Below are 13365 nucleotides of genomic sequence, written 5' to 3' on the forward strand. Positions count from 1 at the left end.
CTCATCACCATGAGAATCTCCCGTTCCACCTCATCATGATGAGAATCTCCCGTTCAGCCTCATCACCATGAGAATCTCCCGTTCCACCTCATCACCATGAGAATCTCCCGTTCCACTTCATCACCATGAGAATCTCCCGTTCCACCTCATCACCATGAGAATCTCCCGTTCCACTTCATCACCATGAGAATCTCCCGTTCCACCTCATCACCATGAGAATCTTCCGTTCCACCTCATCACCATGAGAATCTCCCGTTCCACCTCATCACCATGAGAATCTCCCGTTCCACTTCATCACCATGAGAATCTCCCGTTCCACCTCATCACCATGAGAATCTTCCGTTCCACCTCATCACCATGAGAATCTCCCGTTCAGCCTCATCACCATGAGAATCTCTCGTTCCACCTCATCATGATGAGAATCTCCCGTTCAGCCTCATCACCATGAGAATCTCCCGTTCCACCTCATCATGATGAGAATCTCCCGTTCAGCCTCATCACCATGAGAATCTCCCGTTCCACCTCATCACCATGAGAATCTCCCGTTCCACTTCATCACCATGAGAATCTCCCGTTCCACCTCATCACCATGAGAATCTTCCGTTCCACCTCATCACCATGAGAATCTTCCGTTCCACCTCATCACCATGAGAATCTCCCGTTCCACTTCATCACCATGAGAGTCTCCCGTTCCACTTCATCACCATGAGAATCTCCCGTTCCACTTCATCACCATGAGAATCTCTCGTTCCACCTCATCATGATGAGAATCTCCCTTTCCACCTCATCACCATGAGAATCTCCCGTTCCACTTCATCACCATGAGAATCTCCCGTTCCACCTCATCACCATGAGAATCTCCCGTTCCACCTCATCACCATGAGAATCTCTCGTTCCACCTCATCATGATGAGAATCTCCCTTTCCACCTCATCACCATGAGAATCTCCCGTTCCACCTCATCACCATGAGAATCTCTCGTTCCACCTCATCATGATGAGAATCTCCCTTTCCACCTCATCACCATGAGAATCTCCCGTTCCACCTCATCACCATGAGAATCTCCCGTTCCACTTCATCATGATGAGAATCTCCCGTTCCACCTCATCACCATGAGAATCTCCCGTTCCACCTCATCACCATGAGAATCTTCCGTTCCACCTCATCACCATGAGAATCTCCCGTTCCACCTCATCACCATGAGAATCTCCCGTTCCACTTCATCATGATGAGAATCTCCCGTTCCACCTCATCACCATGAGAATCTCCCGTTCCACCTCATCATGATGAGAATCTCCCGTTCCACCTCATCACCATGAGAATCTCTCGTTCCACCTCATCACCATGAGAATCTCCCGTTCCACCTCATCACCATGAGAATCTCCCATTCCACCTCATCACCATGAGAATCTTCCGTTCCACCTCATCACCATGAGAATCTCCCGTTCCACTTCATCACCATGAGAATCTCCCATTCCACTTCATCACCATGAGAATCTCTCGTTCCACCTCATCACCATGAGAATCTCCCGTTCCACCTCATCACCATGAGAATCTCCCGTTCCACTTCATCACCATGAGAATCTCCCGTTCCACTTCATCACCATGAGAATCTCCCGTTCCACTTCATCACCATGAGAATCTCCCGTTCCATCTCATCATGATGAGAATCTCCCGTTCCACCTCATCATGATGAGAATCTCCCTTTCCACCTCATCATGATGAGAATCTCCCGTTCCACCTCATCACCATGAGAATCTCCCGTTCCACTTCATCATGATGAGAATCTCCCGTTCCACCTCATCACCATGAGAATCTCCCGTTCCACCTCATCACCATGAGAATCTTCCGTTCCACCTCATCACCATGAGAATCTCCCGTTCCACCTCATCACCATGAGAATCTCCCGTTCCACTTCATCACGATGAGAATCTCCCGTTCCACCTCATCACCATGAGAATCTCCCGTTCCACTTCATCATGATGAGAATCTCCCGTTCCACCTCATCACCATGAGAATCTCCCGTTCCACCTCATCATGATGAGAATCTCCCGTTCCACCTCATCACCATGAGAATCTTCCGTTCCACCTCATCACCATGAGAATCTCCCGTTCCACCTCATCACCATGAGAATCTCCCGTTCCACTTCATCACCATGAGAATCTCCCGTTCCACCTCATCACCATGAGAATCTCCCGTTCCACTTCATCATGATGAGAATCTCCCGTTCCACCTCATCACCATGAGAATCTCCCGTTCCACCTCATCAAGATGAGAATCTCCCGTTCCACCTCATCACCATGAGAATCTCCCGTTCCACCTCATCATGATGAGAATCTCCCGTTCCACCTCATCACCATGAGAATCTCCCGTTCCACCTCATCACCATGAGAATCTCCCGTTCCACCTCATCACCATGAGAATCTCCCGTTCCACCTCATCACCATGAGAATCTCCCGTTCCACCTCATCACCATGAGAATCTTCCGTTCCACCTCATCACCATGAGAATCTCCCGTTCCACCTCATCACCATGAGAATCTCCCGTTCCACTTCATCATGATGAGAATCTCCCGTTCCACCTCATCACCATGAGAATCTCCCGTTCCACCTCATCATGATGAGAATCTCCCGTTCCACCTCATCACCATGAGAATCTCCCGTTCCACTTCATCACCATGAGAATCTCCCGTTCCACCTCATCACCATGAGAATCTCCCGTTCCACTTCATCACCATGAGAATCTCCCGTTCCACTTCATCACCATGAGAATCTCCCGTTCCACTTCATCACCATGAGAATCTCCCGTTCCACCTCATCACCATGAGAATCTCCCGTTCCACTTCATCACCATGAGAATCTCCCGTTCCACTTCATCACCATGAGAATCTCCCGTTCCACTTCATCATGATGAGAATCTCCCGTTCCACCTCATCACCATGAGAATCTCCCGTTCCACTTCATCACCATGAGAATCTCCCGTTCCACCTCATCATGATGAGAATCTCCCGTTCCACCTCATCACCATGAGAATTTCCCGTTCCACCTCATCATGATGAGAATCTCCCGTTCCACCTCATCACCATGAGAATCTTCCGTTCCACCTCATCACCATGAGAATCTTCCGTTCCACCTCATCACCATGAGAATCTTCCGTTCCACCTCATCACCATGAGAATCTCCCGTTCCACCTCATCATGATGAGAATCTCCCGTTCCACCTCATCATGATGAGAATCTCCCGTTCCACCTCATCACCATGAGAATCTCCCGTTCCACCTCATCACCATGAGAATCTCCCGTTCCACCTCATCATGATGAGAATCTCCCGTTCCACCTCATCACCATGAGAATCTTCCGTTCCACCTCATCACCATGAGAATCTCCCGTTCCACCTCATCACCATGAGAATCTCCCGTTCTACCTCATCACCATGAGAATCTCCCGTTCCACCTCATCACCATGAGAATCTCCCGTTCCACCTCATCACCATGAGAATCTCCCGTTCCACCTCATCATGATGAGAATCTCCCAAAGCTGCTCTGCTGGATGTAGATCTGGTGACTGTGGAGGCCGTTGGAGGACAGTGAACTCATCGTCATGGTGGAGATGATGTGAGCTTTGTGACATGGTGCATCATCCTGCTGGAAGTTTCCATCAGAAGATGCTACACTGTGCTCAGAAAGGGATGGACATGGTCAGCAGCAACACTCAGGTAGGCTGTGTCAAACCATGTCATGCTGGTACTGAAGAGACCAAAGTGGGACAAAACAAATCCCTCCCCCTATTACACCATCAACCATCAGTGATGATCCTGACGGCAGGATGGATCCATGTTGTCATGATGTTTCCAGCAGATTCTGATCCTACCATGTGAATGTGGAGCTGAACTGGAGACTCATCAGACCAGCAACGGTTCTCCATCTTCTATTGTCCAGTTCTGGTGAGTCTGTGTGAATTGTAGCCTCAGTTTCCTGTTCCAACAGGAGTGGCACCCGCTGTGGTCTTCTGCTGCATTCTAGTCCAGACAGCTGCTGCTCGCTGGATATTTTCTCTTTTTCACACCTTCTCTGTGAAACTCAGAGATGGTTGTGTGTGAAAATCCCAGTAAAATATCAGAACAACAACCATGTTACGTTTAAAGTCACTGAAACTCCTTTCTGTCTCTTTCTGATGTTCAGTTTGAACTTCAGCAAGTCTTCGCCATCTCTACGCTGCCTTGTGATTGGCTGGTTCGGTTTCTGCGTTAACAGGAAGTAGAACAGGTAGAGGAGGATAAGAATGGGTTTATTTATTTATTTATTTTGGATTCAGGGTTTAAAAAAACACACTTCCACTCTGTAAAAGAGTAACTTTGCTGAGGCTGTATCAGCCAACACAAAGCAACAGGTGTGTGTTTCAGCTTCACCTGTTCACGCCCACCAAGGTGACGTCATTTAATACATCTGAGGGTCTGTCAGCAGACCTTCCTCCGGTTCTGGTCATCTCCTGACTCCACCTGCAGTCCTTCATCAGCTCTAATGAAACCAGAGGCCAGGTTTGATGAGGTCCGGCTGTGTCGGACCTGCGCGGTGCGCGTGCCAGCTTCTGAGACCAGCTGTCAGGTCCAGTTCGAGTCAGCACCTGGTAATAAACCCAGACCAACATGTAATGACAGAACCAGTGTCTTACCCGGACAGCTGTTGGCCCTGCTCCTGCGGGACTGGACCCGCCTGGTTCCCCATCCTGCGGGTCCGAACCGGGCCGCCGAAGTTGTTGCTGAGTTGCAGGTTGTAAGCCAGCGGCTGGCCGGCCGGACCGTGCCGCGTGGAGATGGAGCTGACCCGAACCCCTCCGTCCGCTCCAACCGGTCCCGGTCCTGGTCCGGGCTGCAGCACGTACAGCTTCCTGATCCCGCTGCGACCCTGCGGCCGCTCCGCCGGGACAGAACCGGACCAGAGACACAGGGACAGGGAGACGAAAAGGCCCAATCCGATCCGGGCCATGTCCAGAACCAGCACGAAGAAAATAAAGTTTTCTGAAGAGGACCAGAAATAAAGAAACCAGGTCCAGGTCCAGTCAGAGAATCCGCTCACTTCTTACGAGTTTGGAAAAGTTGGGATATTCCTGAACATATTCCTGAAATTCCCACCTCAATCCCGAAGTTCCAAAGGATTAAAAAAAAAAAAAAACACGAAACACTCGGAACCGAACCGAGCCGTCAGCTCCGGGCTGCGGAGGATCCCTCTCAACCTGGATCTGGTCCCGGTCCGCGGTCTGAAGCAGCGGACAACTCCAGGAAAGTTTCTGTGTTGGAGGTGGAGGGTGTCCGCAGCGCGAGCGGCAGCGCGAGCAGCCAGCCTCCAGACATGACGTCAGGAGGGGGAGCCTGCACACCAACCCCAGAAATGTGTGCAGGGAGTTTCCTGGGGCCCCAAGGCTGTCAGGGGACCGAGCCCGAAGCCCCTACCCACATACTGGCTGCCCCCCCTCCCACCACCACCACCCACATTCATCACAAGCACGCGCCCACGCACAAACTGACTCCCGGATTGAATTAGAAAAGAAGAAACTTTTCCTCCCCAGGAACACGTCATGTGCGCAGAATCAGAGAGAAGAGGAGTCTGCTCCAACTCACAGACATGAAGAAGCCTCTGGTTGAACACCTCGGTTCCTTTTCTGTGTTGTTTTTCTTATAATCAGTAAAATAAAAGATATTGTGAAGATAATGACAACCATCGTTGGAAACACAGATTAATGTCCAGCTTCAGTCGGCTGTGATTACCATTACATGCATTTCAACCATTTTGACATATGACAGCAGTAAAACATTATTTTAGCCTAATTTTTTTATTTTTTCTTAAAAGAAAAAAATACTCAAAAGCCAGATATTATTTTGAAATTATGTTTTTATTTAGGTGCGAGACGACTGTTTGACCACTGAAACTGTTTTGGGTCCGATTTGAGCCATGTTTGTTAGGTTGGATGTTACCACTGGTAGTAAAATGTGTCTTTTCTTTTCATGAACCTGTGAAAGTCTACAAATCATGTTTGTTTATATTTTCTACATGGTATTGGTGACGGAGTTGAAAGGGAGACCCTGACTCTGAATTCCCACCACATTCGCCCAGGTTCTTGTTGAGACAGACACCTTGTAATCTTCTATAAAAAAAAAAGTTCTGTGCAACATTTAGTGGATTTGCTGCATATTTTTAGCAACATGAGAGATCAGTGTGCCTGAGCGGCCTGCGCAGCAGAGCCCCTCCTTCTGTTTGGTTTCAGTCAGAAAAACATAAACAGCCAACTATCCATAGTAAACATTCACTTGACCAAGGTTATGAGAAGAAAAATGACAATTTCTTAGTAAATTTTTCAAGTTTTGTTCTCTAATAGCGTCATATATGTCTGTGCTTGTGTCAATTCACTGCTAATATCCATCCACTCATTCATCTTCTTCCACTTATCTGTTGGTTATTTCATGACAGCAGCAGCCAGTACTTTCCCTCTTCCCAACCACTTATCCAGTTTATCGGGGGGGGGGGTCCCGAGCCATTCCAATGACAGCTCTGATCTCTCCAGCATGTCATGGATTTTCCCCAAGGTTTCTTGCCCATGGCATGTAGCCAGACCACTTCAGCAGTGAGGCGTCCAGGAGGTGTCTTAACCAGATGCCTCATCGGGTTTACAAATAGTCCCTCCTGGATGACTAAACAATCCGCTGAGTCCAGTTTGATTAAACGGATAAAAGTAGAGCAGAGTATGATGAGGCATGTTGTCGATGGAGACATATTTATTCTTCCTCTATACATCTAACGTATTTATCCTATTAGCAGGCAAGAGGCAGGGTACTGCCAGGTCACCAGTCCATCACAGAACCAACACTGAGAAACAATGAAAAAAACCCACTCATCCTCACTTCTGGGCAGATTTTAGAACAACCATTTAGCCTCACATGCAGGTGTTTGGATGGTGGGAAGAAGCTGGAATATTTGGAGAGAACCTACGAATGGACAGTGAGAACATGAAAACTCACACAGAAAGGTCACTGTTCAACCCTCCCTCAGCCAAGGCTAGAACCTACAATTTCATTGCTGTGATGTCACATGCTAACCGCCACAGAGCACCTCCAGCGACTTGGATACTAATTGGCTCAGAATTTGAGGCATAGGAGCCAATTCTTGTGTTATTTTTTGTATTCAATTCAATTAAACTTTATTTATATCGCGTCAAATCACAGCAATGCCATCTCAAGATGCTTTACAGACAGGAAAAAACATTACGAAGCCAGTTCATAATAACCTATTTTAGGAAACCAACAAATTGAGTTGGAGGTTCCAACTCAATCTCCCATCCTGAGCAAGCACACTGGCGACAGTGGGAAGGAAAAAACTCCCTTTTAACAGGAAGGAAACCTCCGGCAGAACCCGGCTCAAGGACAGGCAGCCATCTGCCTCTGCTGTGTGGCGGGAAGAGGACAGAAAGACAACAGACAACAGGAACTGCTACTCCCGGCCAGGGAGACCTGCTGAGACAGGAGACATACATGTAAGAAAGTTTGTAAGAAATAATACGATTCATTTGCAAGAGCAGCCTGCAATCTTGAAAGGTTTGCAGGAGAATCTTGACGCATTGAAATAGTAGTCATCATGTATGATCAGTTAGAGGTAATTGAGAGGTTAGATACAAGATCTGCATCTGGGATATATAAAAAAAAAAAAAAAAAAAAAAAGTTATTTTGATTGGATGGGTGGTGATGTGGGGGTCAGCAAGTTCAATGCTTAGCATGTGCCCTGAATTCAATCTTCCACGAGGAGGAGGCAGATTCAGACTGCTGTTTCCGAGCAGGAAGAGGTTCCTTCCAGTCAGGATTGTAGTAATATTTCAATTCCCAACTATTCAAATTTAATAAAATATATAAAAAATCATTTTTTGCCTAAAGACTGTTGGGCTAGACTCCAGCTTCCCCACAACCCTGAACTGGATTAAGCGGTTAGGAAAATGACTGAATGAATACAAATCATGATTGCTTTTATTTGTCTCTTATAAAAGACAGGATGATGCTGTGCAACAGATGTTTTTATCCAAAAACCAGGGATGTAAAACCTAAAAAACAAGCAGACTTTTTCATTTCAAAAACATCTATTCACCATCAATTATGCATTTATTTCAGTCCTGCCAGTGTTGGGAGTTTCCCTGCTGCAACACACCTGACTAAAATCAATGGCTAATTAGCAGGCTTGTGGCTCTGGAGGGCCGGAGTTGCCCACTCCTGCTCTAAACAGATCTAAAGTTTAAGATTCTGTGTGAACCAGGGGTGTCCAAAGCCAGTCCTCAAGGCCCACTGTCCTGCAGGTTTTTGCTGTGTCCTTGCTCCAACATACCTGCTATACATTAGGGGATCATTAATTTCAGTGAGGTGTGTTGGAAAAGGGAAACATGGAAAAGCTGCAGGATTGTGGCCATCGAAGACGGGAGCTGGACACCCCTAGTCCGGGTTAAAACAGACCCAGGTCAAACTGTGAAGGTATGAAATGCTAACAGTGTGTAAGGTTTCATTCTTTTTTTTATTTTTTTTTTATTTAATACTTAATTTTTATTGAAGCATTTTTTACATAAACAATAACAGTTACAGTCGGTACAGTTTGCACAATATAAACTTGGCAACAAAAAAATAAATGTCATAATACAAATATTATATTATTACAAAAAAATTGGGGAACAATATCCTTTTTTTTGTATGTGTGTGTTTACTTGGTTTGTTTTTCCCCCTATTCACTTTGAATTTGATTTGTCCATTTGCCCCATCTTGAGAAATAGAGTCCAGGTTGTAGTCTCAGCATAAATGTTAGTCTTTCCAGGTTATGAGTTTCTTCAACTAGGTCCAACCAGTCCTTGATACATGGTGGGTCCACTTGAAGCCATTTTCGTGTGATTGTTTTTGGGGTTTTTTTGCTATGGCAAGAAGAATTTTTAATAGATATTTATCATTTTCAGCTAAGTCCATGGGGAGATCTCCTAGGTAAAGTGTAATGAAAGTTTGGGGAATTTTAAAACCTAATATCTGGTCTATTTTGCTTCCTACCTGTAACCAAAAGGATCTTATTTTTACACACGACCAAAGAATGTGTGTGTGATGTGCTCCGTCCACACCACAGCCCCTCCAACATGAAGAGCTGCCGGTGTTTAGGCTTTCTTGCTGTTTAGGAGCTATGAAATAACGTACTAAATTTTTCCAAATGAATTCTCGCCAAATGGCTGAGCAGGAAGTAGAGCATGCATTCTCACACATATTGTCCCATTGTTCTGTTGATATATCCATATTTATTTCTTTCTCCCATCTTTTCTTAATATAATCTGTTGAATTCCCTCTGCTGTTTTGAATAGTTTTATATAGCTTAGAAATAATTGACTTACAACCCTTATTGTACGCTTGTGAGATCAGAATAACTCATTTGTTAGGCTCTGAGGTCCTAACCTTTAGGATCTTTGAGGATATATATTGCTTTAACTGTAAATATCTAAAGTAATCATTTTGTTCTAAGTTATATTTCCTCTGACATGACTGGAAGCTTGGTAATGAGTCTTTTTCAAGAAATTTTCAATAAGCTGTCATACCATTCTGCATCCAATATTTAAATACTGAATCAATTTGATTTGGCTTAAAATCTGAATCAGATGCTACCCATCTAAGAATTGTAATCTGATTCACTATTTTAAGTTCTTTCAAAACTTGAAACCATAGTGATAAAGTGAAAAATGCAATTGAAGTAATGTCTCTTTGAATTCTTGACAAGTTTTATAACTACCATTAAAGTTTGGATTGGGACATTTCCGCAACAAATTTCCATTTCCTTCCACCTTGTCCCACATGTGTTATCACACCACTGGGTTATAGCTTTGAGTTGGGCTGCTAAATAGTAGTCACGGAGATTGGGTAAGGATAGACCCCCCTTTTCTTTATTGATTAACAATGTTTTGTATTTGATGCGGGGGTTTTTCCCCCCTCCAAATAAATCGGGAAATTTGTTTATCCCACTCCTGAAATTGGGATGTTGGGATTTTAACAGGAAGTGACATGAACAAGTAAAGTAATCTGGGCAGTATAGACATCTTTATAATTTCAATTCTTGAATTAAAGTTAAGTATATTAGTTGTCCACTTAGTAAGATTTTGCTGAATATTTTTGTTCACTGGTTCATAATTTTTTTTGTATAGATCATTAGCAAAATATATCAGCCACACACCTAAATATTTTATTGCTTTCTGGGACCAATTGGAGGGTAATTTCTCTCTAAATTCTTCAGATGGATTAAAGTTAAAGCCCATAACTTGTGTTTTGCCTAAATTTAATCTGTAGCCTGAAAAAGAGCCAAATATTTCAATTAACCCTAAAAGTGCTGGTATGGATTGATCTGGTTGGTGATATATACAAGAATGTCATCCGCATACAGTGCAACTTTATGTACCCTTGAATTGATGGTAATTCCTTGGATATTTTGATTTTCCCTTATTGCTTGAGCTAATGGTTCGATGTACAATGCAAATAATGTTGGTGATAAGGGGCATCCTTGTCCCGTTTATTTTAATTCTTGCAGTTGGAGATTGATATAGTCTGAATAGTATTAATTGAGATATCTGAAAAACCAAATCTTTTTAACACTAAAAACAAGTACTCCCAATTTACGCAATAAAACGCCTTTTCAGCATCTAAGCTTATCAATGTTGCTTTATGTTTATTTGTCTGAATATTGTTAAATTATATGAAGTGAATGTCTTATATTATCTTGGGTTTGTCGACCAGCGACAAAGCCTGTCTGGTCTTCATCAATTAAATCTGTGACAAAAGTGTTTAACCTATTTGACAAGATAGACACATAAAGCTTATAATCCTGGTTTAATATTGAGATTGGCCTGTGGGAACTACACAATGTTTTATCCTTTCCTTCCTTTGGTATTATTGTTAATAATATTATTATTAATAATAATAATAATAATAATATTAATAATAATATTATTATATTCATATTATTATTGTTAAACTTCTGACCAGGATGGCGGCGTACAATTGTTTTTTAATGTCCAGTTCAAAGATTTTAGAAGAACTGGTGTAAGCAGGTCTTCAAATGCCTTGTACCACTCTGCTGGTAGGCCATCTGTGCCTGGTATCTTGTTATTTTTTTAACTTCTTTAAAGCTAGTTCCAGTTCTTTCTTGTCAATTTGTTTGTTTAGAATCTCGTTTTGTTGTTTTCCTATTGTTGGTAAATCTAACAAATTAAGGAATCCTTTTATATCCACAACATTTGCTTGTTTAGGCTGTGCATATAATATGTCTGAAAAGCATTATCATTTTTTTCTAAGTCATTTTCAAGGGATCCTGTTTTTGGATTAACAACTGAACAGACCAATTGTAGAATTTGTCTTTGTCGAATTTTACGAGCGAGCAATTTTGTAGCTTTTGGCCCCGTTTCATAATAAGATTGTTTTAAAAATTTGTATTTCTTATCTTCTTCTTCTTTGTATAAATCGAAGATTTGTTTTCTTATTTTTTTAATTTCTTTCAAGATGTCTTCTTTAGGGGTTCTAATATGCTTTTTTTCTAGATCTTTCAATATTTCATCCAACTCTTTCAATCGTCTTTCCTTTTCTTTCTTGATTGCGGTACCTTGTGATATTAATTTCCCCCTTATAACTGCTTTCAAAGTATCCCAAAGAATGGTAGGGTTAACTTCACCATTATCATTCCACTCAAGATAGTTTTTGATCTCTGTTTTGATATCATTAATACGTTTCTTGTTATTTAGTAGGCTAGTATTTAGCCTCCATATTGTCCTCTTTGGTCTCACTCCAAGATGTAGTGTTAAGTATATCAGTGAGTGGTCTGACAGTCCTTTAGAACCAATTTCACAACTTCTATGTCTATCAGTTATTAACATAAAAAAGAAGTCGATTCTTGAGTATACCTTGTGAGGCGAAGAAAAATATGTATAATCCCTATCGGTTGGATGTATCTCTCGCCAAACGTCAAGCAAACCCAACTCAATCAAGCCTTGTTTTAACTTTTTGCCCTGTGGAGTCAATAATCTTTTGTTATTAGATGTATCAGTCTTGTGCATTATTGTATTTAAGTCACCTGCACATATTAGAATTCCATTTGTTTCTGATGCAATAATTTCGATAAACTTTTTCGCAATTTTGGAACTATAATCTGGGGGTAGATAAACAGAAATAAGAGTTGTAGGCTGACCATCTATTTTACATTGTATTAGGATATATCTGCCTTCATTATCCTTTATTTGCTTATGAGTTATGTATCAGCACTGCGACTCCTCTTTTATGTCCTGTCTTAAAAGAGCTATAAAAAGTATTTTTATAACCAAAAGTCTTTCATTTTTCATGTTCATTATTAGATGAGTTTCCTGGAGAAACATTATTTTTATTTTTTCCTTCTTTACCCAAGACATTACTCGATTCCTTTTAACAACATTATTGAGACCATTTACATTCCATGTGGCTATCCTATATTTGTCAGTATTCATTACGAATTTTCAGATTACAAATGCAGACTGTAAGAACAAACTTAGAACTAACACAACAAAAAAAACAACAAAAACAAACAGAACAAAGGTGAACTTCCACCTTCAGGGCATGGCCAGGCTCTGTTTCCCTACATACTAAAAGATCACAGTGTCGGAGAAAAAAATCCCACTCGAGGCAGGAGCTCCTTCTCTGTATTAAGCAGAGTCCTTCTTCTTGAGCTAATAATAAGGAAAAACAAAAATGTCCCTTATCCCAGTCAGAATTATTAATAAGCCAGGGATGTAAATAAAGCTACGACCAAATGCAAAAATAAATACAATACCTTTGGTATTAAAAAAAAATATATGAGATGAAATAATAACGAGTCTTTGAGACTGTTAGTGCAAAAAAACTTCAGTACAGATCACCAAACCATACAAAATCTAGTGAGGTCTGTACTTACTTAGATCCCATTGTCCAGTAAAAGTTCAAGCTTAAACTTGCTCACGCTGAAATCCTCGCAGCCTCTCACGTACCCGCTCGGAGCGTGTATTGCTGATCTTTTCCCAGTGCGTGTCGCTAGTAAAAATCCTGTCCCAATCTTCCTCAGCGGCTGCTCGTGGTCCTTCCACAGAATAGCCTCTCCTCCTCATTTCACCCGCCACCTCCGTTGCATTCCTGTACAAACGCGGTCCGTCGTCCCAATGAATCCTCATTCGTGCAGGGTACGGTGTTTGGAATCGAATCTTTGCTTCTTTGAGGATCCTCTTAATTTCCTTGTATTCTTTCAACTTGTTATAGACCTCCGTTGGCATATCATTGGCAAACGTGATCACCTTGTCGTCAACCACAATCTTCTTCGCCCATGCCA

At 42.7% G+C, this 13365-nt stretch overlaps 1 protein-coding gene across 2 annotated transcripts in view; it reads right to left on the reverse strand.

Moving 5' to 3' along the window:
• ltbp1 (latent transforming growth factor beta binding protein 1) overlaps positions 1 to 5230 on the reverse strand; it is a 167359-nt gene extending 162129 nt beyond the window's left edge. For both annotated transcript variants that reach the window (XM_079249192.1, XM_079249191.1), the window contains exon 1: positions 4670 to 5230. In XM_079249192.1, the coding sequence (XP_079105318.1) occupies positions 4670 to 4983 (314 nt within the window). In that variant the 5' untranslated portion in view covers positions 4984 to 5230. The remainder of the gene's footprint in view (positions 1 to 4669) is intronic.
• Between the last annotated feature and the right edge of the window lie 8135 nt (positions 5231 to 13365).

The sequence above is a fragment of the Telmatherina bonti genome (assembly GCF_933228915.1).
Source record: "Telmatherina bonti genome assembly, chromosome: 11".
NCBI classification, from domain to species: Eukaryota; Metazoa; Chordata; class Actinopteri; order Atheriniformes; family Telmatherinidae; genus Telmatherina; species Telmatherina bonti.